The sequence below is a fragment of the Xyrauchen texanus genome, chromosome 8 (genome assembly GCF_025860055.1).
Source record: "Xyrauchen texanus isolate HMW12.3.18 chromosome 8, RBS_HiC_50CHRs, whole genome shotgun sequence".
Lineage (NCBI taxonomy): Eukaryota > Metazoa > Chordata > Actinopteri > Cypriniformes > Catostomidae > Xyrauchen > Xyrauchen texanus.
This window is the reverse complement of record NC_068283.1, coordinates 20,048,052-20,073,230: the sequence shown is the minus strand read 5'-3', so window position 1 is coordinate 20,073,230 and position 25,179 is coordinate 20,048,052. Positions and strand designations below refer to the sequence as shown.

The 25,179-nt window shown below is 37.1% G+C and overlaps 1 protein-coding gene across 1 annotated transcript in view; it reads left to right on the top strand.

Moving 5' to 3' along the window:
• Positions 1–4,734: 4,734 nt before the first annotated feature.
• Positions 4,735–25,179, top strand: part of LOC127648088 (G protein-activated inward rectifier potassium channel 1-like) — a 34,713-nt gene continuing 14,268 nt past the window's right edge. The window contains exons 1-2 of the mRNA XM_052132695.1: positions 4,735–5,754; positions 24,292–24,508. Coding sequence (XP_051988655.1) covers positions 5,086–5,754; positions 24,292–24,508 — 886 coding nt within the window. The 5' untranslated portion in view covers positions 4,735–5,085. The remainder of the gene's footprint in view (positions 5,755–24,291; positions 24,509–25,179) is intronic.

The window sequence follows — 25,179 nt, the reverse complement described above, 5'->3', positions numbered from 1 at the left end:
AAATACTCAGACCGGCCCGTCTGGCACCATCAACCATGCCACGCTCAAAATTGCTTAAATCACCTTTCTTTCCCATTCTGACATTCAGTTTGGCGTTCAGGAGATTGATTTGACCAGGACCACACCCCTAAATGCATTGAAGCAACTGCCATGTGATTGGTTGATTAGATAATTGCATTAATGAGAAATTGAACAGGTGTTCCTAATAATCCTTTAGGTGAGTGTATATCCGAATTCATTCTGATGACAAACTCTTCAACTTAATGTGACTTCAGGCTCACACCAAGACCTTGGAAAAAACGATTAGAGAACTTCTCTTTGCAGACAATGCTGCCCTTGTTGACCACACGGATGCCGCAGTACAGCATGTAACATACTGCTATGCAGAAGCTTGCCAGCTCTTTGGTCTTGAGGTCAGCCTAAAGAAAACTGAGGTACTTCACCAGCCTGCACCTAAGGAAGAGTACTGGCCACCAAGCATCTTCATTGACCAGACAGAGCTGAAAGTAGTGCACCAGTTCTCCTACCTGGGCTGTGTGATCTCCTCTGATGCCAAGATCAACAAAGAAATAGATAACAGACTGGCCAAGGCAAACAGTACCTTTGGCAGAATCTATAAATGAGTGTGGTACAATGCCAGTCACAAGGGAGTTACAAAGATCAGTGTACACATAGCTGTCCTACTGACCACCCTCCTATATGGCGCTGAATCCTGGGTCACCTACAGCCACCACCTGCGCCTACTTGAACGCTTCCATCAGTGCTGCCTCCACACCATCCTAAACATCCACTGGAGCGATTTCGTCACTAACACTGAAGTCCTCAAACAAGCAGGGATCATCAACGTTGAGGCCATGCTCATGAAGATACAGCTATGCTAGGCAGGGCACATCTCCAGGATGGAGGATCATAGCCTGCCAAAGATCGCACTGTATGGTGAGCTTTCCACTGACCACCATGAAAGAGGGGCACCTCAAAAGAGATATAAAAACTCCTTGAAAAATACCCTCACCACCTGTGGCATTGATCACTGCCAATGGGCATCACAAGCTGCTGACCACGAAAGCTGGCGACGTACAGTCCACTGGGCCACTGCTACTATTGTAGACGGGCCAGCTAGGAGGAAACAACAGACGGGCCAGCTAGGAGGAAAAAATATGGCAAAGAAAAAAACGAGAACCATCAGCAGCACCCACAACAACACAGACATTCCCCTGCAGTTTCTGTGGACAGATACACTAGCGGATTTAGGTATAGGCAACATGGGCAAGCCCCCAGGGCGGCATCTCACACAAAAAAATCAGAATGGTTACATTTGTGTAATCGGTTTTCTATCGCTCATTTGCACGTCACATCAATGATCTCATGTCACCATGTGGGACTGTGGGTCAAATAACCTTGTCGAAGTGGGCCCCCTGATTCTATTTTTTTTGTGAGCTAGGCAGGCTACTACCTGGGAAGTTCTCCCACTCAGTATGAGATGGGGAGGGGGGTGGGGGTAGTTCAGGTCTAACCACTGGAAGCCTGAGGTAGGGGGAGCGGGGGAATAGATCAAAAAGCACTATTTTATAACAATACAAATTACAACTTTTTACAGTACTAATGAAAATAAGTCACACTACAAAACTTTGCCAAATAAAACACAATACTGTGAATATATAGTTTCACAGACATATTGTTGCTTTTTTTTCTGGTTTTTGTGAAATCGTTAAGAATAATATAAAACCAGACAGGCTGCACACCCTCAAGGTGAATTGGTTTAGTCTTGATTGGTTGACAGTGGTTATTATTGATGCTTGAGAGCCAAATCAACACAAAGGGATAAGAAAAGATCTAAGCCATCAGGTGCCCAGTTTAGGAAAAATCGGGTTCTCTTCTTTATAAGTGTGTTATTCTATTTGTGCCTATATGTAATATAGGATTTGTGCAAAATCAATATCAAAAGTAACAGTCAGTATCTGGTGTGGCCACCAGCTGCATTAAAGAGCAACATGCAGGTTGAATTTATAACTGAATTAATACTTTATATTGTCTGCAGAGGTCTTTTAAAAACACATATGTAGAAATTACTAATGAAATCTCATTTGATGTAGAGATTTTGATGAAAATGCGCTAGGCTCTGGAATACGCCTTTCCCGCTATCAACGCGTCATATGACGTAGGGCGAGGCAAACAAAAGAGCTCGCGGTCAGCTCCCATTGTGGGTGTTGATGTAGTTAGAGCAGTACAGAAAGTTTTAGAGAAGCCATAATGGTAAATTATTGTGTTTGTGCTGGTTGCACGAATTCCAGCCTGTCAGGACATCGTGTCCATCATTTTCCTTCTAGAAAAAACAAAGCTTTTCGGTCTTGAGTGCGTTTTGTGCAGGTGAAGAGAGCAGACTTCACTGCGGCGTCTGTTACCACACACTCGGTCGCTTGTGGCGCACATTTCACTCCGGAGAATTATCGACCTGGAGATTTGTTGGAGTCTCGGATGGGATTTCGGAGTAAGGACCACGTGAGGCTGATTACTGATGCTGTTCCCTCGGTGCACTCGATGGAATCAAGTCCACCGTCAAAGTGTACACCGGATTTTGCCGCGGGCTGGACTGGAGGACAAAGTGCTAACGTTAGCAGACATTCTGTGCAACGAAAACGACGACTTAACAGAGTAAGTCTTACTTTTAATTATTTTAACTCTTAATTTGCTCATAATTATAGGCCTGTGGGCCATCATAGGCATGTTCGTCCACACCGGAGAACTCGGTTTCTTCATTCGCATCCATTGTAACCTGAGCTTGAACTTGACAAGACTCCTTCGCCCATCGTCACTTCCGGTTAGTGCTTTATAGACGCGGAAGTTATTTTATCACAATTTATCTCAAAATATCGTTAATGGCTAAATATATATTACTCCAGTTCAGAAAATTTTATCATCAACATACACTATGCTATATAGGGGTGTCCAACCTGCATGTTGCTCTTTAAGTACTTCAGTGCATCTCCTCCTCATAGACTGCACCAGATTTGACAGTTCTTGCTGTGAAATGTTACCACACTCTTCTAACAAGGCACTTGCAATTTCCCAGACATTTCTGGGGGGAATGGCCCTAGCCCTCGCCCTCTGATACAACAGGTCCCAGACATACTCAGTGGGATTCAGCCATGCACTCACACGCATTTCTGCCATGACAGAACACTGACATTCCCGTCTTGCAGGAAATCACGCACAGAATGAGCAGTATGGCTGGTGGCATTGTCATGCTGGAGGCTCATGTCAGGATGAGCCTGCAGAAAGTGTACCACATGAGGGAGGAGGATGTCTTTCCTGTAACGCACAGCGTTGAGATTTGGTTTGTGCCCATATGCGAAATTGTTGCCAGTGATGTCTGGTAAGGACCTGCCTTACAACAGGACTACAGTGCAGCCTCTCTCAGCCTATTACGGACAGTCTGAGCACTGATGGAGGGATTGTGCATTCCTGGTGTAACTCAGGCAGTTGTTGTTGTTGCCATCCTGTACATGTCACGCGGGTGTGATATTCGGATGTACCAATCTCGTGCAGGTGTTGTTACACGTGGTCTGCCATTGCGAGGATGATCATCTGTCCTTTCTGTCTCCCTCTAGCGCTGTCTTAAGCATCTCACAGTACGGACATTGCAATTTATTGCCCTGGCCACATCTACAGTCCTCATGTCTCCATGCAGCATGCCTAAGGCACATTCACGCAGATGAGCAGGGACCCTGGCCATCTTTCTTTTCATGTTCTTCAGAGTCAGTAGAAAGATCTCTTTAGTGTCCTAAGTTTTTATAACATGTGACTTTAATTGCCCACCATCTGTAAGCTGTTAGTTTCTTAACCATCTTTCCACAGGTGCATGTTCATTCATTTTGTATGGTTAATTGAACAAGCATGGAAAACATTGTTTAAACCCTTTACAATAAAGATCTGTAAAGTTATTTTGATTTGTAAAATATTATCTTTAAAATACAGTGCCCTGAAAAAGGGACATTTCTTTTTTTGCTGAGTTTATTTAGTATGTTTTTTTGCTGAGTTTATTTAACACATTTATAATCAAAAAAAAACTTTGGTTATCTGCGATGAAAACTAACATCAGTTTAAATATACCCAGTGGAACATGAGGTAAATGACTCAAATATATCGAGCTCAAATTAACCTTCATGGACGCTTTGCAATCAGGGGATTTTATCTGTGTGGGTTGTTCTGGAAAATAGTCCACACAAATTGTATTTAACTCATTTAATAATAGGGTTCCATTGGTGTTTGGTGAAGTGTGTGCTAATGCAACGCAGTCAGCAGATGGCGCTGTATGCTTGATTAATTGACCACACAGAAACATTCAGTTTTGAAGGGAAATTCTCCGAGTGACAACAAATATCATTCTCATTGTAAGAACATAGTTGAATCAAATACTACACAGACAAAACTAAAGATTGTATTCGCTGTCATATGACACCCATGTAGTCGACTGAGCAGAATATTGTACTGGAAATGTAATCTCCTCCCCCAATGCTGTACCCACCACTGAGCGCACGCACAAGCACACGCACGCACACCTTTTCCACTGTAAAAAATTGCATTTCGCTCACACAAACCCCCTCCTCCCACCCACTCTCTCTCTCTCTCTCTCTCTCTCTCTCTCTCTCTCTCTCTCTCTCTCTCTCTCTCTCACACACACATTCTTCTATTTATGCCATGTTATAGAGGAGCAGTGAGTGAGTGCACAGAACACAACCCGTGCACTTCACACAGACATCTAAGGGGCACTAACACGGAGAATACCAACCTACGCAAGAATAGTAGGCAACTACATATGCATAGTGAAAATACAGCAGAATGACATTCTATCAATTCTTTACTTAGTAAACTATACTGTTCAGTTTTATTCAGCATTTGAGGGAAAAGTTGGCAAAGAGAGAGCTACGTTTGGTGTTAATACACTCTGAATGCCTTCATGAACCGTTTCTACTTTTCAAAAAAGTAAAACAGGGCCAAAGCCATGCTACAGATAAAGTAAGTTTAATTTTACAATTTAATTACAATTTATGATTACCAGTTTAATTAAACAAATGCGTTGAAGTTATGGCTGCGCTAAGGCGTAAATTTGGAGAAGACTATCAAGTGGTGAACACTAACAGAGGCGCGACTTTCTCCAGCGCGCCGGTGAAGAAGAAACGCCAGCGCTTTGTGGAGAAGAACGGACGCTGCAACGTCCAGCACGGGAATCTCGGAGGAGAGACCAGTCGTTATTTATCGGACCTGTTTACTACGCTGGTGGACTTGAAGTGGCGCTGGAACCTTCTTATTTTCATCCTCACATACACCATCGCCTGGCTGGTCATGGCCTCGATGTGGTGGATCATTGCATATATAAGAGGGGACATAAATCACGACCACGACGCTTCCTACACTCCTTGCGTCGCCAATGTTTACAACTTCCCATCAGCTTTCCTCTTTTTCATTGAAACCGAGGCGACAATTGGTTATGGGTACCGCTATATAACTGAGAAGTGCCCTGAGGGCATTATTCTCTTCCTGTTCCAGTCTCTGCTGGGCTCTATAGTGGACGCGTTCCTCATCGGCTGTATGTTCATTAAGATGTCGCAGCCGAAGAAGCGCGCAGAGACGCTAATGTTCAGTCAGGACGCGGTGATCTCACAGCGCGACGGAAAACTCTGCTTAATGTTCCGCGTGGGCAATCTGAGGAACAGCCATATGGTGTCCGCGCAAATCAGGTGTAAACTCATAAAGGTGAAAAAACACACTCGCACACACTCGCTGCACTTTTACTGCGCTACTTGGGCATTTATTTGCTTTTAGCTGACCCACAATTATAAAGACCTATTACAGACAAAACATACCAGAAACAATTCATTTGTTTTTTTTTATTATTATATTTTTTGTTTATTTTCATTTTGGAGCTTGTATCATTCTCGCTCCTTTTTTTATTTATTTTTTAGTTTTATTTTTTTATTAGATAAAACCTCTTTAACCCGAGCCACATTCAAACAATTTCACAAGTTAGAGATCTTGCTTGACTCTTTACATCACCAAGCTGTCTGGAAAGCATTCATTGATATTCTGGGGCATTGTTTACGTTTATGAGGACATTAAAAAAATAATAAAAATAAACATGTGTGATCCTTTTATTCACATAATATTTCAACTTAATAATTGAATTAACAAACGTTAACATTCTGAATATTTAGACACCTTCCCATAAAATTCAATCAAATCGTATTTCATGTGCTAATGTGTATAACTAGCCTTATAGAATAGTAATGTGTGTGTGTGTGTGTATATATATATATATATATATATATATATATATATATATATATATATATATATACATACATACATTTCAGGAGGTGTTTTTGTCACTTTTGGAGTCCTGCTTTATATCTGACATTGTTCTCTAGCGTTTGCACCCAGTTAAGAGACATTTATAAATTATACAGAACTGCTCACATTTTACTAAAAGCTACTTAGACATTTACTAATCTAAGGGGCACTAGTTGATAAAGCTGATTTTATTTAGTACAGTCAATTGTTTATTGGAAGATCGCATCATGTTTGGTGTCTTTTAAAACACTAAACTGCATAAATATCAGGGAGAAAGGAGGAGGTTGTTTGCAAATATCTTTAAGCATATTTTGCATTTCTCAAATTAATAATGTTTAAGAATAACTAGACTTGTCAACTCCCCACTTGAAGTTTAGCAGTTACATAAGTGGGGGGGACCTTTTCTGTCATATTGTCATTCTGTTATGATGTGTGTGCATGCTTGTCTATAGATGAATATTCAATCAAAATGCCTCAATGCTTGATGGACTCAGAATGAATGGGAGATATTTTTAATTGAAATTGTTTTCTAATTTTAATGTTTTGGATTGTGGACTGGTAGGAACTGACTTCTTTCCTTTTCCTTCACAAATGTACTGTTCTCTTTCACAGAAAGCATTCAAGCATAGATTTTTGAGCATAAGTTACAATCAAAGGACCTGTGAAATATCATTTAGCAGGAAGGAAATATTGCTGAGAATTTTATGTGAACCGAAACCCCTTTCACTACTGATTACTACCTATTACATGAAAGGGCTTGAAATGTATTATTGTAATATTGACATGGACATTCATCGTCAAAGTTGAATAAGATTAGACCCCAACAACAAAAGTCTTAGATAAGCGAGCTTTACTGACAGATAACTGTGTAACATCTGTCACTCTATAACCAGTGACATTTTAACAAACCTGCTCGCTAATTGGAAATTGGTTCCACACCAGTGATGTTTCTAAAGCTGAAGTGGCTGCCGGTTTTAGCAGGTTTTTGCCATTTGCGAAGAGAAAAGACAATTGCTCCGGGTTTTGAGTTCATAAGCCTTTCTCAAACTCCTGCGGGAGCTGAGGTCAGAGGCAGAGAGATGCCGGAAAATCCACATTTGCACACTTGTAAAGGAGGATTATTGTGGGCTGCAGCCTCAGGCAGTCTTCCAGAACCTTATGAAAATGTAGCAGAATAATTTACAGATGTTCATGCTGGAATTGTGAGAAATGTATTCTGAAGGGTTGAGGAGTCATTGTTTTCAATGGACACTTATCTTCTGGAGAGTAGTGCACAATAGGTCTGGTAGGAAATGCATCTGAACACGTCATCATGATTTTCCCAAGTGTTCCTTCAACATATTTTAAAAATCCAGGAACAACATCCTGTCAAAAAACTGGTGTTTAAGTTTTATGAACTACACTTAAAATCAGAGTGAAATGGTAGATTGAAAGTTAGAAAGTAGATTTAATTCCCTAACCCTAGTCCTAAGGCTAACCCTTTTTTCTATACCGGAAATCTGATTGATTGATATGAATATTGTTCCAGGGACATGATAAACAAAATAATAAATAAATAGCACTTTATTCCTGTAATGAATTAATTGGACTGTCAGTCAAAGACTCCTGATAAGGTGAACAATGATGTCAGTGTAATACAACTGAACACTTCAATGGACCGTATTCTTTCTGTTATAATAATGATTATTATCATGAGTGATCTCAGTCCTCTTTAAAATGATAGAGTTAAAGCAAGTGAATATTCTTCAAAGATACGGATGAAGGACCTTTCAGACCCACTCCAAAAATCTTTCACATTACACACAGTAATTATCTAGTTGCAAATGAATGTAGTGATTGATTAAGAGTCTTTGGTCAATGGTGTCTGATTTATTGAAGCAGACTGTCAATTAAACCTGTGCAGAAATGTTTCTCTTGATGAGAGAATAAGAAGATGAAATAGAAGAGAGAATAAACATAGAAGGCAAGGTAAGATAGTGAGAGGTTTGAAATGTAATAGCCAGGTGAGAAGGCATGAGGGCTACAAAGAAAATAGGCAGAGAGAAAGAGAATTGGATTTGAAGTAAAAAGGTAACAAATAAAATGCCAGAAAACTGGGGAATAGCAGCAATAAAGAGAAAGAAATCAAGGAAATGTGAACAGAAATTGGAATGAAGATATCTTCTCTCTCTCTCTCATAACCTCAACTCGGTTTCAGGGCTATTTAAGTGGGCTATTTGTGGGCTCAGCAACAACAACCAAAATTTATACTGAATATGAATGCTGAAATATCTTCCCTAATTTTTGGAAAACAAGACAAGAGAGCAGTATGTTAGTCACATAATGTGGATTACTTAAAAGGGGTTGTTCACAAAATAATAATAATAATAATACATAAATACATTTCTATCTTTAACTAACCATCTCAAACTCGGATGACTTTCTTTCTTCTGCAGAACAAAGATGAAGATATTTTGAAGAATGTGTTTTTGTTAATAAAATTTAAGTCAATGTGGTCCATAACTTTCAAGCTCTAAAAAGGACATAAAGACTGCATAAAGGTAATCCATATTTCTCAAGTGGTAACCAATTCTTACCCTCTATGCCTGGACTACTAGGTGCAGCAAAAGCATATTGTTTTTATATTATGTTAATTATGTTTTTGTATAATAGTGTATAAAGCACAGTGGTAAAAAAAAACAAAAACACATAAAAACAACAAAGTAAACCGAAATGATTTGGCTTTGTGTATTAAAAGTGTTTGCTAGATGTACACTAAAGACACTTGTATCAGTTGCTTTTAAATTGGAGGATGTCAGGTATAGATTTCAATTGTCAATATAATAACAGCTGAAGGACTTGGCACTTGAGAATACCACAAGACATTCCTTTCCTGTGATTTTTGTCTCTTTTAATGAAGGACAGCCAGTCACAGCTGTTTTTGCTGTGTGTGCTTTAATTGCATATGAATGCACTCTGTCTGTTACTTCATATCTATTTCTTTCACCTGCCAATTTTTGGTTGAAGCAGCATATGCAGCAGCAAACCATGCCATTTAGATTGATTCGCCAGCCATCCAGCCTGGAGAGAGAGAGAGAGAGAGAGAGAGAGAGAGACAGACAGACAGACAGACACACACACACACAAACACACACACACAGACTCGGTTATACACAGTCAATCTTTTGTCGGAAGACGTCATGTCAGATCCTGACAAATTTTATATTATGCATTTTATAAGTTATAGCTTTGAAAAATAAAAAGGCACCTTTGAATTTCACAATTTAGCATTTACACTGGACTGAAGGCAAGGTGTATTGCGTGAGTGTAAACTTCTACCGCATATCCTGGAGGTGCAAATACCACAGAGAGTCACACAAGAATGAACCCTGTCACGGTTTACCCGTATTCTAACATTCCCTCTAAAATGCACTTTACTGGCCCCCACATCTCTCTTAATATCTTTTGCCTCACAATTTCTCCATTTCTTGCTTCTTTTATTTTCCATTTTCCTTCTCATGTCCTCTAATTTGAATGAAATATCACAGATTTTTTTCCATATTTTATTGTGTATTGAGAAACAAATTAAATATTAATAATCACCTTCCTCTCACCTAATCTCACTTCTAATCATGTGTCTCTATTGATTTTGAATTGATGTACAAAGAGTACAGAGAGAGGGTACAGAAAGGATAAAATAGAACAGATGAAAAGAGCAGAGAGATGAAAGGAGTCAAAGATCGTTATCACAAGAGACAAAATAGAGAAAATACAAGGCATAAGTTGAGAATAGAGTGGGAGAGAGATAGAGTTTGTTTCAGGAGAACACAAACCAAGTATTCTTATTCAAATAGGTAAAAAAAAAGGTCTGTCAGTCTGTCTCTCTGTCTTAAATGAGGGTAAAGGTTGGGTCGGGTGCACAGGAATAGATTTTCCCTCCTTTTCTAATAACACATATGAAACAGAAATAATAGGATGGCATTGTCCTCAGATTTTTCATTTTAGAGCATGAGGTGATAATTTTGCAAACAATTACTTCATTTACATTTGGTCATTTGATTATGGATGTGTCCTGTAAACATGTTGCAGTAATGTAATTAACCCAACATTCTGGTTTCTAAAAATCTACCAAATGCCTTTAATTACCGGATTTCTGGATCATGAAAACACCATATTTGGAATATCCACATGGATTATTTATTTATAACACTTTTAGCACTGTGGATTTAAAGAAAGTGAAGTCTCCTTATAACACGATAGCACTTTATAATAAGGTTACATTTGTTAACATTAGTAAATGCATCAGGCATCATGAACTAACAATTTTTTTTTCTCCAATATTTATTAAAGGGACAGTTCAGCCAAAAATGAATGTTCTCTCATCATTGACTCACCCTCATGCAATCCCAGACGTGTGTGACTTTCTGTCTTCTGCAAAACACAAAGAAGATTAAAAAAAAAAATATTGGTTCTCACAAAGTGTTGAATGGTGACCAGAACTTTGATGGTTCAAAAGGGACATAAAGGCAACCTAAAAGTAATCTACATGACTCTGGTGGTTTAATCAATGTCTTTAGAAGCTTTGTGATAGGTGTGAGTGAGAAAGATTAATATTAATATGTCAAGTCATTTTTTACTGTAAATCTACACTTTCACATTCTGGTACATAAGTGACATTCACTTGCACATTCAGCCATCTGCTGGTTGGGGCTTGTCAAAGGTGGAGATTGATAGTAAAAAAGAACTTAAATAGTGATCTATTTCTAACCAACACATATCACATTGCTTCTGAAGACGTGGATTTAACAACTGGAGTCATAAGGGTTACTTTTATGCTGACTTTAAGTCCTTTTTGGACTGAAACGTTTTTCTAGAAATCTTCATATGTGTTCAGCAGAAGAAAGAATGTCATACACTAACTAAAATGTAAATGATGAGAAGATTTATTTTGGGTGAATTATCCATTTAATCTTTGTTAGAGTTAGTTAATTGAAATGCAATTGTTCAATATTAGTTCATTGTGCATTAACTTATGTTAACATACAAATTGTGATTTAAAAATTGTGTTGTGTGGTGAAATTAACATTGACCAAGATTAAGGCTTTAAAATTATTGTTCATTGTTAGTTCATGTTAACAAATGTTTTTAACTAATGCTAAAAATGTAGCCTTATATTAAAGTGTTACCTATAAATTGTCAAATTCTCAATACTTATGTAAATTTGTCTACTAACACATTACATTTATCACAGCAGATTTTGTAATTATTTTCTTTTTTGTGCAATTTATACAAATTCCCACTACATTGTCATTTCCACCACATCGCAAATTTTGTATTGTGTTTAATAAAATGCAGCGGTGTAAATGACGGCATTGAAAATTTGTAGTGCTTTTAGTGGATTTTAAAGTTTAGTTTAAATGTTTAAATATTTTTAAAACTTCTATTCTATTCTGGAAGAGAAAGGTAGATACATCTCTCCTAGAATATAATAGAACAGATGTGTTCTGTTTTTTTCTAATCCATTCCAGTTATATTCTTTCCCATTATAGAAGAAAAAAAGTAGAGAAATCCTGCCTAGATTAGAATAAAACAGATGTGGTCCATTTTAATTCTGTTGTGTGCTATTATATTCTGGAAGAGAACATGGTAAACACTTTCCTAAAATAGAATATATTTGTTCTATTCTATCCCAAAACAGTGATAGAAAAATCTTGCATGGAATAGATGTGTTCTATTCCATTATATTCTAATCAGTTCTATTTTAGAACATTGAAAACTAGAGAAATTCTCAAATAGAATAGATGTGTTGTATTCTATTCTTGGTATTTTTTTATGAATTTTAAATTCAATTTTGATAGTCTAAGTTTAGTACAAAACTGAAACAATTAAATCTGCAAAAAGGGCAGTTGAAAAGTATCAAATTAATGATAAAAAGGCCTGGTAAAAATGTTCCAATTGGGTTTTAATGAGATATAGAAAAAAGTTGAAATCGTTTCATTTTTAAATACAAATTACACCCCTGGGACAGGACAGTGTCAGAAGTTAAAGAAACACCCTTAACCCTGCACATATATTCAATAATTCTTATTGAAATGTAACTGTTCAGAATGACTAAAAATGCATTTTAATAAATAGTCTCCAATGTTTATAGAAGAGCATAGTAAGAAAAGAATTAGTGTCTCAGTGTACTCAGAAAATGCTGATTACCATGCATACCATAACATTTGGTGTACTGGAGTGGAACAGAGGAGACGCAGGAGTAGAGTCTTTGAATCTTTAAATTACAAAACACAGGTGTAGAACATTTGCTGGAGTGGAAGCAAAAGTATTAACAAACATATCCATTCAAGCATAATTCAAGGACTTACAAAACTTGAACAAACCTGGAAAGAGTTTATATACACATGGACACTAATGAGGTAATGGCATACTGGTGGGGATAATAGTGAAGTGATTGGGGCTAGTGTTGTCACGGTACCAAAATTTCAGTAGTCGGTACCAATACCACTGAAATTTCACGGTACTCTATACCATTTTCGGTACCAAAGCAAAAACAGGTTACTAAACAACACTCTTTTATTAACAAAGTCTACAAAACATTAGCAGCAGAACTAAGAACACAAATATGTCATTGAGCAACACTTTAATTTAAATATATAATTTTTTAATTGTAACAAAACTGAACAATGTATGCTTAAAGTATTTGTGAACACTTATATAAGATTTGCTTTTACCAAGAGTTTTTACCAAGTACAAAAAAAAAAAGCCTAAATAAACAAGCATACAATAGAATTAATAAAAAACAATTTCCAAACTAATTTGCAAAGTGCTCTCTTATTAATAAAGCTGCATATTGCCAATTTTCTTAATGATTCGAAATGCACAGTGACATATATTATGATTAAATAAGTCGCGAGCAATCGCGTTCTAATCTAGCTGCATTAAGCGTGCGTGCTGGAGGGAGTAGCGACCGAGGCAGAGTCTTTTTCAGCCGGGTGCAGTTTCAATCAGTCCCCCTCAGATCGGGACATTCACGCAACTCATAGAATAGGCAATGACCACACAAAGAAATGCCAGTTTCTGAGTTTATAGTTATTAACATGACCTGCTTCTGTATTATTTGACTTTAATAAATCAATTTTACTTTTAAGATGTTATGCCAGGATGTTTCCTTTAAAGAGCTCCACCTCCGCTTATTCCACAATGGTACATGCTTCTGAATGTACTTTTTTTTTTAATCATTCCCTAATACTTTGGGATCTACATAAAATAAACTGTGAAATTTTAGAGTGCATCTGGACTGATCTGTATAATTCTTCCTCCATCAGGCGTGAACTGCTGCTCTCACACGTCATCGTTACAGTGATTTCATGTTACGTTAAATGAGATTAAACGGCTATTCGACAACGAACATTTTTCTCTAAATTATTTTTTTTTTCGACGATGTCGATAATATCGACTAAATGTTTCAGCCCTAATGCAAATGATAATATGCTTTTAAACTCGCCTGCTTTATTTGCTTGCATAAATCCGGGTGTCTGTCTTTATTAAGTTTGATGTGTTTCCTCCTTTTGTCAGAAAATTGTGAAAGCAGCGTTTACAAACAGGTTTTTGCTGATCTATGATGTTTCCCTTTTCATCAGCCTCAAATGCAAATAATTTCCAAACATGGCTTTTTCCACTTTTCATTTCGACAAGATTAATTTGAGACTCAGCAGCAGCAGCTTTGCTTGCCGCAATCTTTTGCTTGTTGTGAGCGTTCGAAAGTTCCCACCTCTGCCAACACTATTTTTGACAACAATAATTGGGGCAGTGGATTCTGGAAAATGTAGTGCTGGGGAAAACTTCAAAATAAGAGTCCTTGAACACAGTGGAGACAAACTGTGACACTACACCCCCCTTTCTTTAAAAGGGCGACTCCTGGTGCCCAAAGACGGATGATGGTAGGGTTATGACATTAGAAGGATCCCAGGAGGATGATCCAGGGGCCTAGGTGGCAGAAAAAGGGCTGGGAATGGGTCTGGGGTGGGTCCCAGGGAAGGGACTGGGTCTAGAGGTCTGGGAGTTGGCCGCAGGGCAATGACCATGTCTGGGTCTGGAGGCCTGGGAGTCGGCCGCAGGGCTGAAAAGTCTGTGATAGCAACGAGGCGAAGGAACCTGGTTAAGTATTCCAGTAGGGGAAGATCCTGCCTGAAAAGCTCTCGGAATAAAGCTGTTGGCTCAGTGCAGTGTTCCTTGAAGTGAGGCTTAGTAAGAGGGGAAGACACTGGGATGAGCTGGAAAGTGAATCCGTATTCTTCTGTATTTATTGGTCAATCCTTCCATAACATTTGGTGTGCTGGAGTGAAACAGAGGAGATGCAGGAATAGAGTCTTTGAATCTTTTAATTAAAAACACAGGAGTAGAACATTCGCTGGACGCAAACGCATTAACAAACATATCCATTCAAACATCACAATTCAAGGACAGACAAAACATGAACAAAACTGGAGAGTTTATATACACGTGGACATTAATGAGAGAATGGCATACAGGTGGGGATAATAATGAAGTGATTGGGGCAGTGGATTCTGGGAAACGTAGTGCTGGGGAAAACTTCAAAATAAGAGTGCTTGAAAACAGCGGAGACAAACTTTGACACATACATGATTTCCCAGAATATTCCCATATCTGTGGAGCTTGTAAACTTCTTTCTTAACCCAAATATGAATGTAATTTTGAAAAGAATGTCAACAGCTGTGGATGTTTAAAAAACTAAACCAATGTTTACACAGTGATACAGTACCTGACATGTCTGCATATACAGATTTGCAAGTGGTAGATTAAATACAATATTAGGTAATGTGAATACCCAGAGGGAGGGAAACCCCATGCACAATCAAAACACACACACAAGAGTTTTGTCATAAATTATGACAAAGCGCTAATTGTGCTAGTAACCCCAGAAGCTGAGAAGAAACATGCTCCTGTGTTGCAGTTCAGTTGGGTTTTTTGATCTCAGTTAGTGTGTCTTACAGCATGAACAGATGTTTGCTATTGCAGAGACATGTGCGCTGTGATGAATTAGTTAATTGCTGTTAAGTAGACTACAGGAGTCTGCACCTACTGAAGGTTGAGTGCATTGGCGTGTTGTGTGTTAAAATATTCATGTGCTGATGAAGCATTGCTCTCTTTGTTTTTTTGTATATGCTTGGCACACAATATGTTTGACAGATTGAAAAGATTTTGAAAGACATGTATGTGCATATATGTTTACATAACTTCAAACCCCATGAGTGTGTGTTCACATTGGATCACAGGCCTGCTTGGAGCTATTGATACCCATAAATGTGTCTTTTAGTAGATTTTGTGTGTGCATGTGTTACACCGCTTGCAGTCATGCGTGAAATGTGAGGTGGACAGTATGTAATTTGTCTTGTCACTGACAGGCATTGAGGTCACGTGAACCAGCAGTGATACAGTGGATGGATCAGTTTGTCAGAGACACACGCACCATTATATGCATATGGTCTACAGCAAAGTAAATGACCACATTAAGATTGGACATTACACTGTCACATTAAATTGTGTGATGTCACAGAGTTCAAGACAGTGTAGAGAAATAACAGTGAATATAGGAGCCACATTTCTGTCTAATTCTAATTAGTAAATATTATATTCTGTTCTATATATTCTTTAAACACTATTAGAGTAGAGAAGCCATGCCTAGAATAAAATAGAATAGAATGGATTGGAATTGAAGAGAATAGATATATTCTTCTCTGTTCAGGCATATCCTATTCTGTTCTATTATTTCCTATTCTATCTGATTTTAACCCTTAAACGCATCCCTCGGGACTTTAGAGACCAGGGACCCTCCCCCGTGTACCACATCCATTTTTTGGAGTTGTGCCCACACCTCTTTAGTATTCCTCAGTCATCTCTTATAAATAGTATACACACACACACACACACACTCACACACACACACACACACGTAGTGTTTCCATGTTTTATGGGGACTTTCCATAGACATAATGGTTTTTATACTGTACAAACTTTATATTCTATCCCCTAAACCTAACCCTACCCCTAAACCTCACAGAAAACTTTCTGCATTTTTACATTTTCAAAAAACATAATTTAGTATGATTTATAAGCTGTTTTCCTCATGGGGACCGACAAAATGTCCCCACAAGGTCAAACATTTCGGGTTTTACTGTCCTTATGGTGACATTTGGTCCCCACAAAGTGATAAATACACGCTCACACACACACACACACACACACACACACACACACACACACACACACACACACACACACACACACACACACACACACAAAGGCTAAATTGCACACATGTTAGAGTGTAGTTTTATTTTTTTTACTTCCATAAATTATATTTTTAATATGTATTTCATATCTATTTAAGTTTACAGAGTATCTACAGTATTTATTTGTGTCTTACAAGATAAATTAGTACTATATTCATACAAATAAATACTAGATCACATTGACTTTCTGTGCAACAATGAATTATCATTGGTGAATTATCAGTGTTTTATATGCATTTACACATACATAATATACATGCAACTTCTTATTCAATTTGGTGCTGTTGTTTCAGTGATTGACTTGATTTACATTTGACATTGCTATTTGATGTAGAAGCAACAGGGAAGTAAACGTACAGCAAGTAAAACAGTATGATATGACCTTTGTCATTTGGGTGTACTACTGAATAATGAAAGCTGTGCATCTATTTAGACTCAAAAAGTGCCTGTGAATATACACATATAATAAACGTAAGCTACATATAATTTACACATGTGTACTGTATTTTATGTGTTTTGTGTAGCTCAATATATGTTTGACAGCCAGTTGCATCTCATGCTATTTCATTGTCAACATAATTAATTCTGTTCTTGATTTGTCTTAATTTGTTCCAGTATCTCTATAATTTATGAAAAATAAAACATAAAAATAAATCTAAATATATTTTATTTTATTGTTTTATAATTTTGTACATCCATTTTTGATAGACATAACTGCCGGGTCTCTAAAGACCCAAATATGTAAGAGTGTTCGGGAAAATTAGCATGCATTTAAGGGTTAACCAAATTCACTCTGAAATAGAAACAGAATAGAATATATGTGTTTTATTCTATTCTACTCTTAAAGCGAAAAGTGGAGAAATCTTGCCTAGAATAGAAAAGATGTGTTCTATTTTACTTTATGTTCTGTGCAATTCTATTCTATTCTATTCTATTCTGAGAAAAAGAAAAAATCTATTCTACAGAGGTATATTCTATTCTGTCTGAGATTGTGCCTAGAATAGAATAGACAAGGTGTGTTCAATTCTAATCTGTTCTATTCTGGAAGAACATAGTAGAGAACTCTTGCCTACAACAGATTACAACATATATATTCATTCTTACTTGATTCTGTTGTGTGCTATTCTATTCTATTCTATTCTGCCTTCAGTAGAATATAACAGATGTGTTCTGTTCTATTCTGATCTATTCTATTTTTTCAATCTCTTCTACTATGGAAAAGAAAAGTAGAGCAATCTTGCCTAGATTAGAATAAAACAGATGTGTTGTATTTTAATTCATTCTGTTGTGTGCTAGTTAAATCTGGCAGTAAAATAGTAAAATCTTGCTTAGAATAGAATATGTTTTCTATTCTAATTCTATTCTATTCTGGAACAATGAAAAGAAGAGAAATATTGCCTGGAATAGAATAGAGGTGTTCTATTGTATTCTGTTCTGATTTCACTGGTCATACTAGTGCACAACCATACATTTCCATCTTAAGAGTTACATTTTGGGTGCAGTGGCACCGTATTAACAGGGTGAAAGAAGTGTGAAAATCTGAGTCACGTCTATCTTCCTGTAACTATCCATCCCTCCCCACAGCTCTGCTGTCAAAGCCACTGTGAGTCAGGGGAAAGCAAAGCAATGAAAATCTAGCTTTAATTCACCCATGCACATGACTGAGTCAAACCAGAGGTGCTGGTACCTGCTGCGGTGGAAAAAGGTTTCGATTCACGTCCTCCTGTTTTGTCTCTTCTTTAAGACTCCTTTGCACTCTTATTCTCTGCTTTCTATTTTCCCCCCTCTCTTTCTTTCCTGTGGAACATGAAGAAGAATGACAGGTTTGATCTGGCAGCTCTTTATTGTACAAGGCACACACACACACATGCATGCTGATGAACATTCAGACATTGTTTGGGTCTAAAAGAGACACTCAAAAGGCTACTTGAATAATAGGTTTTTCACTTCAATCCTGGAGGTGCTGTTTTTAAGATTGCTTTGTCTTTGTCTCGTCATCTGCTTTAAAAGCCAGTGGACACTGAATTTTTAAGATGTTATGACCTTTTGCTTAATGTCAATCAGCATTAATATTAGCATTTGAAAGGGCTTGTCAGACCCATGCAATCACTTAACATCTTACTCATATTAAGTAACTTCCTCCATTTAAGCAGTTTAAGATAATCAGCGCAGCAGAATGTTTGTGCTCCAACACAGCCTGCTGGAAAACAATGTAATCCCAATCATGCCACAATACCCCAAACCTTCCAATGAACCTCACATCATGAGCAAGTTGGTTTGTGTTAGTTACATATTTATGCATCATCTCTGATCATGTTTGCCGATGGTTTGAGCCCGTGGGGAACCAAACATCAAAGCAACAGTCAAAGGAATGTTTGACTGGTTAGGTGGTGAGGAGCTGTGGGAGGTAATGTGGTTGACACTTTCTGCAGTTACATCGAATTACGACAGTTCACATATGTGTGTTTCTCTTTGTTATCATGACAACCACTATCTCTCTTCCCCAGCACTTGTGTTAAAAACACATTCTGAGGTGAGCTCACGGCTAACATAATATCAACCTTTTAACTACCAAAAGAATAGAAAATATGATATTAAAGAGATATGGTGTTCAGTTCACACAAAAATGAAAATTCTGTAAATATTTACTCACCATCATGCCTTTTCAAACCCTTATGACTTTCTTTCTTTTGTAGTTTACATTTTGAAACTTGAATGGTGTATTTGTTTGCTATTTTTATTTTGTTGTTGAGCATGACAGCCCTTGTTTCGTTGTCTGGAAAAGAACAGCTTGGACATTCAGCTACATTTTTCTTTGTAAAATGTTATTTTTTGAGTGAAACATCCCTTTAAGTTTTTGTAGGCAGAAGCACTCCTGTATATCCAGGCAGTATTTCATTGATGTATGGGGGATGGAAGAGCAGATACTGCTAAAAAAGAAGCAGTAGGCAGTCAAGTTTTTTGCAGACATTTTTGTGTGTGAGCAGGGAGATACTGTACATAGGTAGCCGTGTGATGAGACTTCACTGTGGAAGTGCTCCTTGTGGGCAGAAAGAGAGTTGAGGATACACTTAATGTTTTACTCCAAAACCTTTGTGTGGGTGAAGGTTGTGTATCTGCATGTGTGTGGAGGGGCATGGTGTGATTTTAAAAAAGTATGTTTCTATTTTCCGGAAATGTGTGCAAAATGGAATGCATGTGTAGAAATGTGTTTGTAGAAGGAGGTCAATTTTGAATCCCTGTTCCGAATACATTTTACTTCTGTAATGCGTTTCCAAGTGAAACATGATATTCAATGTGAGAAAAATACCAGGCTGATACTTGGTTTTATGCTTAGGGATTTTGTTTGAATTGTGAAAAGTAGGCATTCCATACCATAATGGAGCTTTTAATGGCAGTTTGCTTATTGTCATTTGGCTATTAAATAAATTCATATGTGAAGGGATGTCAGTGGAAAAGTAAAGCTGTCTGTATGGAAAAGCAAGTTATAACATTTTGAATAAAGTTTAAAAAACAATGTAATAATGTGCACCATTAAACAGTTCACAATAAGACCTGGAACATGCTTTAAAGGGATGACATAAATTACAATTGTCTCAAAATGTACTCACCCTCATTCAAGATGTGTATGACTTTCTTCTTTCTAAATGATTTATAGAAGAATTTTTGACCTCTGTTGGTCCTCACAATGCAAGTCAACAGGGTTCACATCTTTAAAACTCCAAGAAGCACATAAAGACAGCATAAAAGTAATCCAAACAACTCCAGTAGTAAAATCCATGTATTCTCAAGCGATATGATAGGTGTGGGTGATCAATATTTAAGTCGTCCTTTTTTACTATTAATTCTCCACTCTGCTCAGTAGGTAGCATGGATATACACAATGAATGTGACTCCCCAAAAACAAAAGAAGAAGAATTATTGGGAGAGAAGAGTGCCTAGAAGGGCCATTTGAATATGCATATTTATAAAAAAAAAAAAAAGAAAAAAGACTTAAATATAGATTTTTGGTTGTTTATCACCACATCTTTCATATCGCTTCTGAAGACATGGATTTAACCACCGGAGTCATATGGATTACTTTTATGATGCCTTTATATGATTGTTTTTTTAGTTTCAAAGTTCTGGTCACAATTCACTTGGACCAACAGAGCTGAGAAATTCTTCTAAAAATATAGGTTTATGTTTAGCAGAAGAAAGTCATACACATCTGAGATGGAATTAGGGTGAGTAAATGATGAGAGAATTACATATATTTTTGGGGGGTGAACTATTCCTTGAACATCATACTCGATTTACTCCTATACATCATACAAACAACATTTTATTATCAGTTCAACAAAATAAGCTAAACATTTAAATATCAGTTAACATTAAAAGGGCAGCTTGCAAATTGTTGATATGCTATTATCAATATGAGCAATCAATAAATCAACCAGCAACACCACAAGTTTCTGGATCTATCACACATTATAGTCCAAAAAAATGACTAATCCAGGGCCAGTCGCTATGCCACAATTCATCATGCCATCACTAAAAAAACCCAACATGCTATTTGACCCATGCAAATCAGATACATTTTAGATGTTCCATTAAGACCATCAAGTTTTATCTGTGAGTGAATGAAAATATTTGTGAATCTGTGTCCTCTTATGGTGTAATTTGCGTCACTGATTTTTTTACTCTGGCCAAGAATTTGTAAGAGAATGTAAAAGACAAGTAGAGAGAGAGAGAGATACGAGTGAGAAGTAGAGAATAATGGGATGAGAGAGATAGAGAAATGTCATACTGTGTCTGTATGAGGACTATTAAATTTTTCTGCTTGGATGCACTGGTTGTAGAAGTGATAGGCCCAGTCCAGCCACTGTTCCCTGTAATCAGAGTTCAAACTAACTCACCTAGCAACTCTATAGATTCATCACACAGTTGTTAAATTAATATTCACCTAACTTTCCATATTTACTTCAGTCAATTCAACCAATCAACACACATTTTTAAATCCATACAATATAATCATCAAATTTGAGTTCAACTTGCATCCCAATTTTTTTTTTTTAAAGGTGCACTCAGTAATTTTATTACTTAACTTACTTTATTACTAAATTACTTAAAAAAACGAATTGTAATTTTGTATAAATGTTGTATATGCATAACATCCTTACCACTCAAATGATATGAAAACTCCAGTCATATCAGTAACCTCATAAAAGCTGTTTTATTCTACATGGAGAGGGTCCCATCATGGGGGCTGCCATGTTAGGATCACATGACCAAATTGAAAAACTAATCACTTAATCTCAGTAGCCACTCTATTATTAGATACTCACTCTTGGATTAATTGAATCATGCTGTGAACAGTGAATTTCTACAATGATATTTGTGTTTGAACGATGCTGCATCTACTCCCCTAGGGGTCTGCAAAAGTCCTACACAGTATATTAAAAAAAAAATGCTGTTTGCACATTTAAGAAAGGAAACATCAGTGAACTAATTTGGTTACTTGGTCCATATTTATGCAATACAAATGACTGATGTCAATATGTCAATAAACTGTAATTGTAATGTATTGATTTCATGTCTTTGTTCAATTTCTTGTCTAGTCATGTGATTATCCTGTTCCCACCATGTTTCATGTGTTTTGTTTTCATTGGTTCCTTTGTTTATTAGTCTTGTCTTGTTATTGGTTCATGTTTCATTGTCTTGTTAGGTTGCTATCAGTTCTAGTTTGTCATTGGTTTAGTTTTATAGTCTTGTTATCTTTTTTTTATAGTTCTGTCTGTTCATTGGTTGTCTTGTTACCCATGTCATGTATTTAAGCCCTCAGGTTTACCATTGTCCTTAGTCTAGTATTGATGTTTGTAAGTGTAACTTTGTTGTTTTTGGCCAAGTAAAGTAAAGTAAAGTAAAGTCTATGTTTAGTTCTCGTTTATTGTTATGGTTGTTGATTTCACGTTTATTTAAATAAACTGCACTTGGGTTCTTCACTCCTTCGTCATTGTATTTCGTTACATCGTTACAGTAATAAGCTTCCCTCTGAATTTTCTGATTCTGATTCTTCTCATTCTAAACATGATGCTTTCTTTCTTTTGCTGTACACAAAAAGCTGTTTTCCTATTAAAATCATAGTTTAGTTTAGGGGTTCTGTAAGGGGTTTTCACGTTATGAGTAGGTTTAGGTTTGAGTAAGCGGTTAAACTAGTGGTTAAACCAATTTTCTTTTTTTTTCTATGAGCCAACTCATGCGATTTCTTGCGATTACGCCATCTTTTACTAATATCACGACTTCCATCTCAAAACAGGTTTGATTCTTGCACTATTTTCTATGTTTTCTGAAGCCATGTGATAGCTTTGCGTGAGGAACAGATGGAATAACAGTCATTATCACTGAAAATATTGCCTTAATCTTTTATCGCCATTCACTTTGAATGTATGGGAAAGGACAGCTTGGGAGGGATAGAAAGATGATGTTTTTTTTGTTACCATGTGCAAATGGCTCCATGTTAAATTAAAGGAACATTTTAAAGCACATGAAGGTTTATCAGAATAAAATTATTATGATGAAGTTATTGTGCAATAACCTTGTCGGCCTTGTTGGTCTTAATACACTTTGGCTGTATTTAGAGTCTTGAAATGCCTCCCCAATTGAGCACTGTTCCTGCATGAAATATGATCAGATCTATCCCTTGTTTATTGCTCCGCTGAGCCCTAATGTTTTAAGTAATGGACCTATTTATTAGGGTTGTTGGTTCACATTCCTGATCTTTAGATGTAGAGCCATTTGGGGATGCTTTTAGCCTAAACATCTCCAGTGAGTCTTTTACACTGCTAGTGGATGATGTGGGGACTCGGAAGCAGAGGACATCCACTAACTAGCTGAATGTAAGAGGAATTTTCCTCCACTTTTTCTTCAGAGTAACACTATAAAAGAGAGAATTTGTGGCACACACAAACTCCTCACTAGCCTGTGCTCTGTAAGAAAACATCATCTTCACATTGGGATTTCCTTGTATTATGTGGTTAGACATCTCTCTGTTAATCATGAGGTCTTAAATTTCTCTGGCTCTGTGAACAGACACTTTCTATCATTTTAAATCATGGCTGAAATGACATGATGCTTTGTAGACATTTTTTTTTTTACTTAACGCTCAACCTTTTCTCTGTGCTTTCCAACTGTGATTTATTTCACTGCTTTGAGCACTCATGCTTGTCAGAATTCCCCACTCATTCCTTGCTAGCCACAATCTCTCGCACTCTCTCTCTCTCTCTCTCGCTCTCCACTTGACAAGAGAGGAATATTGCCCTCACAAACTTAAAAGCATGAATTTGTCCTTCAGTTTCTATATATTCTGTATTATTTTGGGTTTGATTATGATGCTATATATAAAGTAGATTCTTATTTTTTTTAATCATGCAATTAGACATTTTTATTTTTTCTATTTTCTTTTTCTATGTCCAACCATACTTTATCTGGCCTTGATTTTCTGTTTTCCAGATTGATTGTTCTTACAGTAATTTGTCTCGGAAATGGAAGGGCAAAGACTAAAATGAAATTTTTGATTTTTTTCAATGTAAAGTTGATGCACATTATGAGTATAATGATAAAAAAAAGTGACAATAATGGTGATGATGATATCTGTTTCTCTTCCTAGTCTCGTCAGACCCCGGAGGGTGAGTTCCTGCCATTGGATCAGTGTGAACTGGACGTGGGGTTTGGAACTGGTGCTGACCAGCTCTTCCTGGTCTCTCCTCTCACCATCTGCCATGAGATCAATCCCAAGAGCCCATTCTTTGACCTGTCCCAGCGCTCACTCAAGAACGAGCAGTTTGAGATTGTCGTCATCTTGGAGGGCATTGTGGAGACAACAGGTGGGTAGCATCTTTCACCCTAACATAAACACTTTTAATTCTTATTAACAGTGGCACAATTAGAGATATGCCGCTTATGCAACGTAAACGAGCTCGGACTGCAAAATGTTCAAGGGAGCAATTTTAAAGGGGTACCAAAGTTGCTTTTGCTCCCTGTTTATGGTAGTGGAATTGTTAAGGCCAATAAGTACGGAGACTTGCTACTGCTAGAAAACACATACATACGGAGTTAGTATGTGTACATGCTGATGTTAAATCAGACAAAATGCACAACATGCTGCACCGAGCATGTATGAACATGCTGCTGCACAAATATACATTAAAAACAATCCCGATGTAGCAGATCTAGACATGTGGAACTAGACAGCCAAATTGGATCTGATCAGTTGCGATACACAGTGCTGACAGTCCATCATCAAGATTGGATTCCCGAAAAAATCTGATTTGAACTGACAGTCTGAACATAGCTTTAGAGTTGCACTCTGGTCATTTAATGCATTACAGTATGAATAAATTAACATTATCCAAGATTAATTTATGTTAAAAAATATAGTTAATGGGTAGTTCATGATGCTCAATGCATTAAACCTCAGAATTGGCATATTTGTTTTAAAACAATTAATACTTAATAATGATTAAATATGGGTAAACATAAACTATGAACTGTGTTG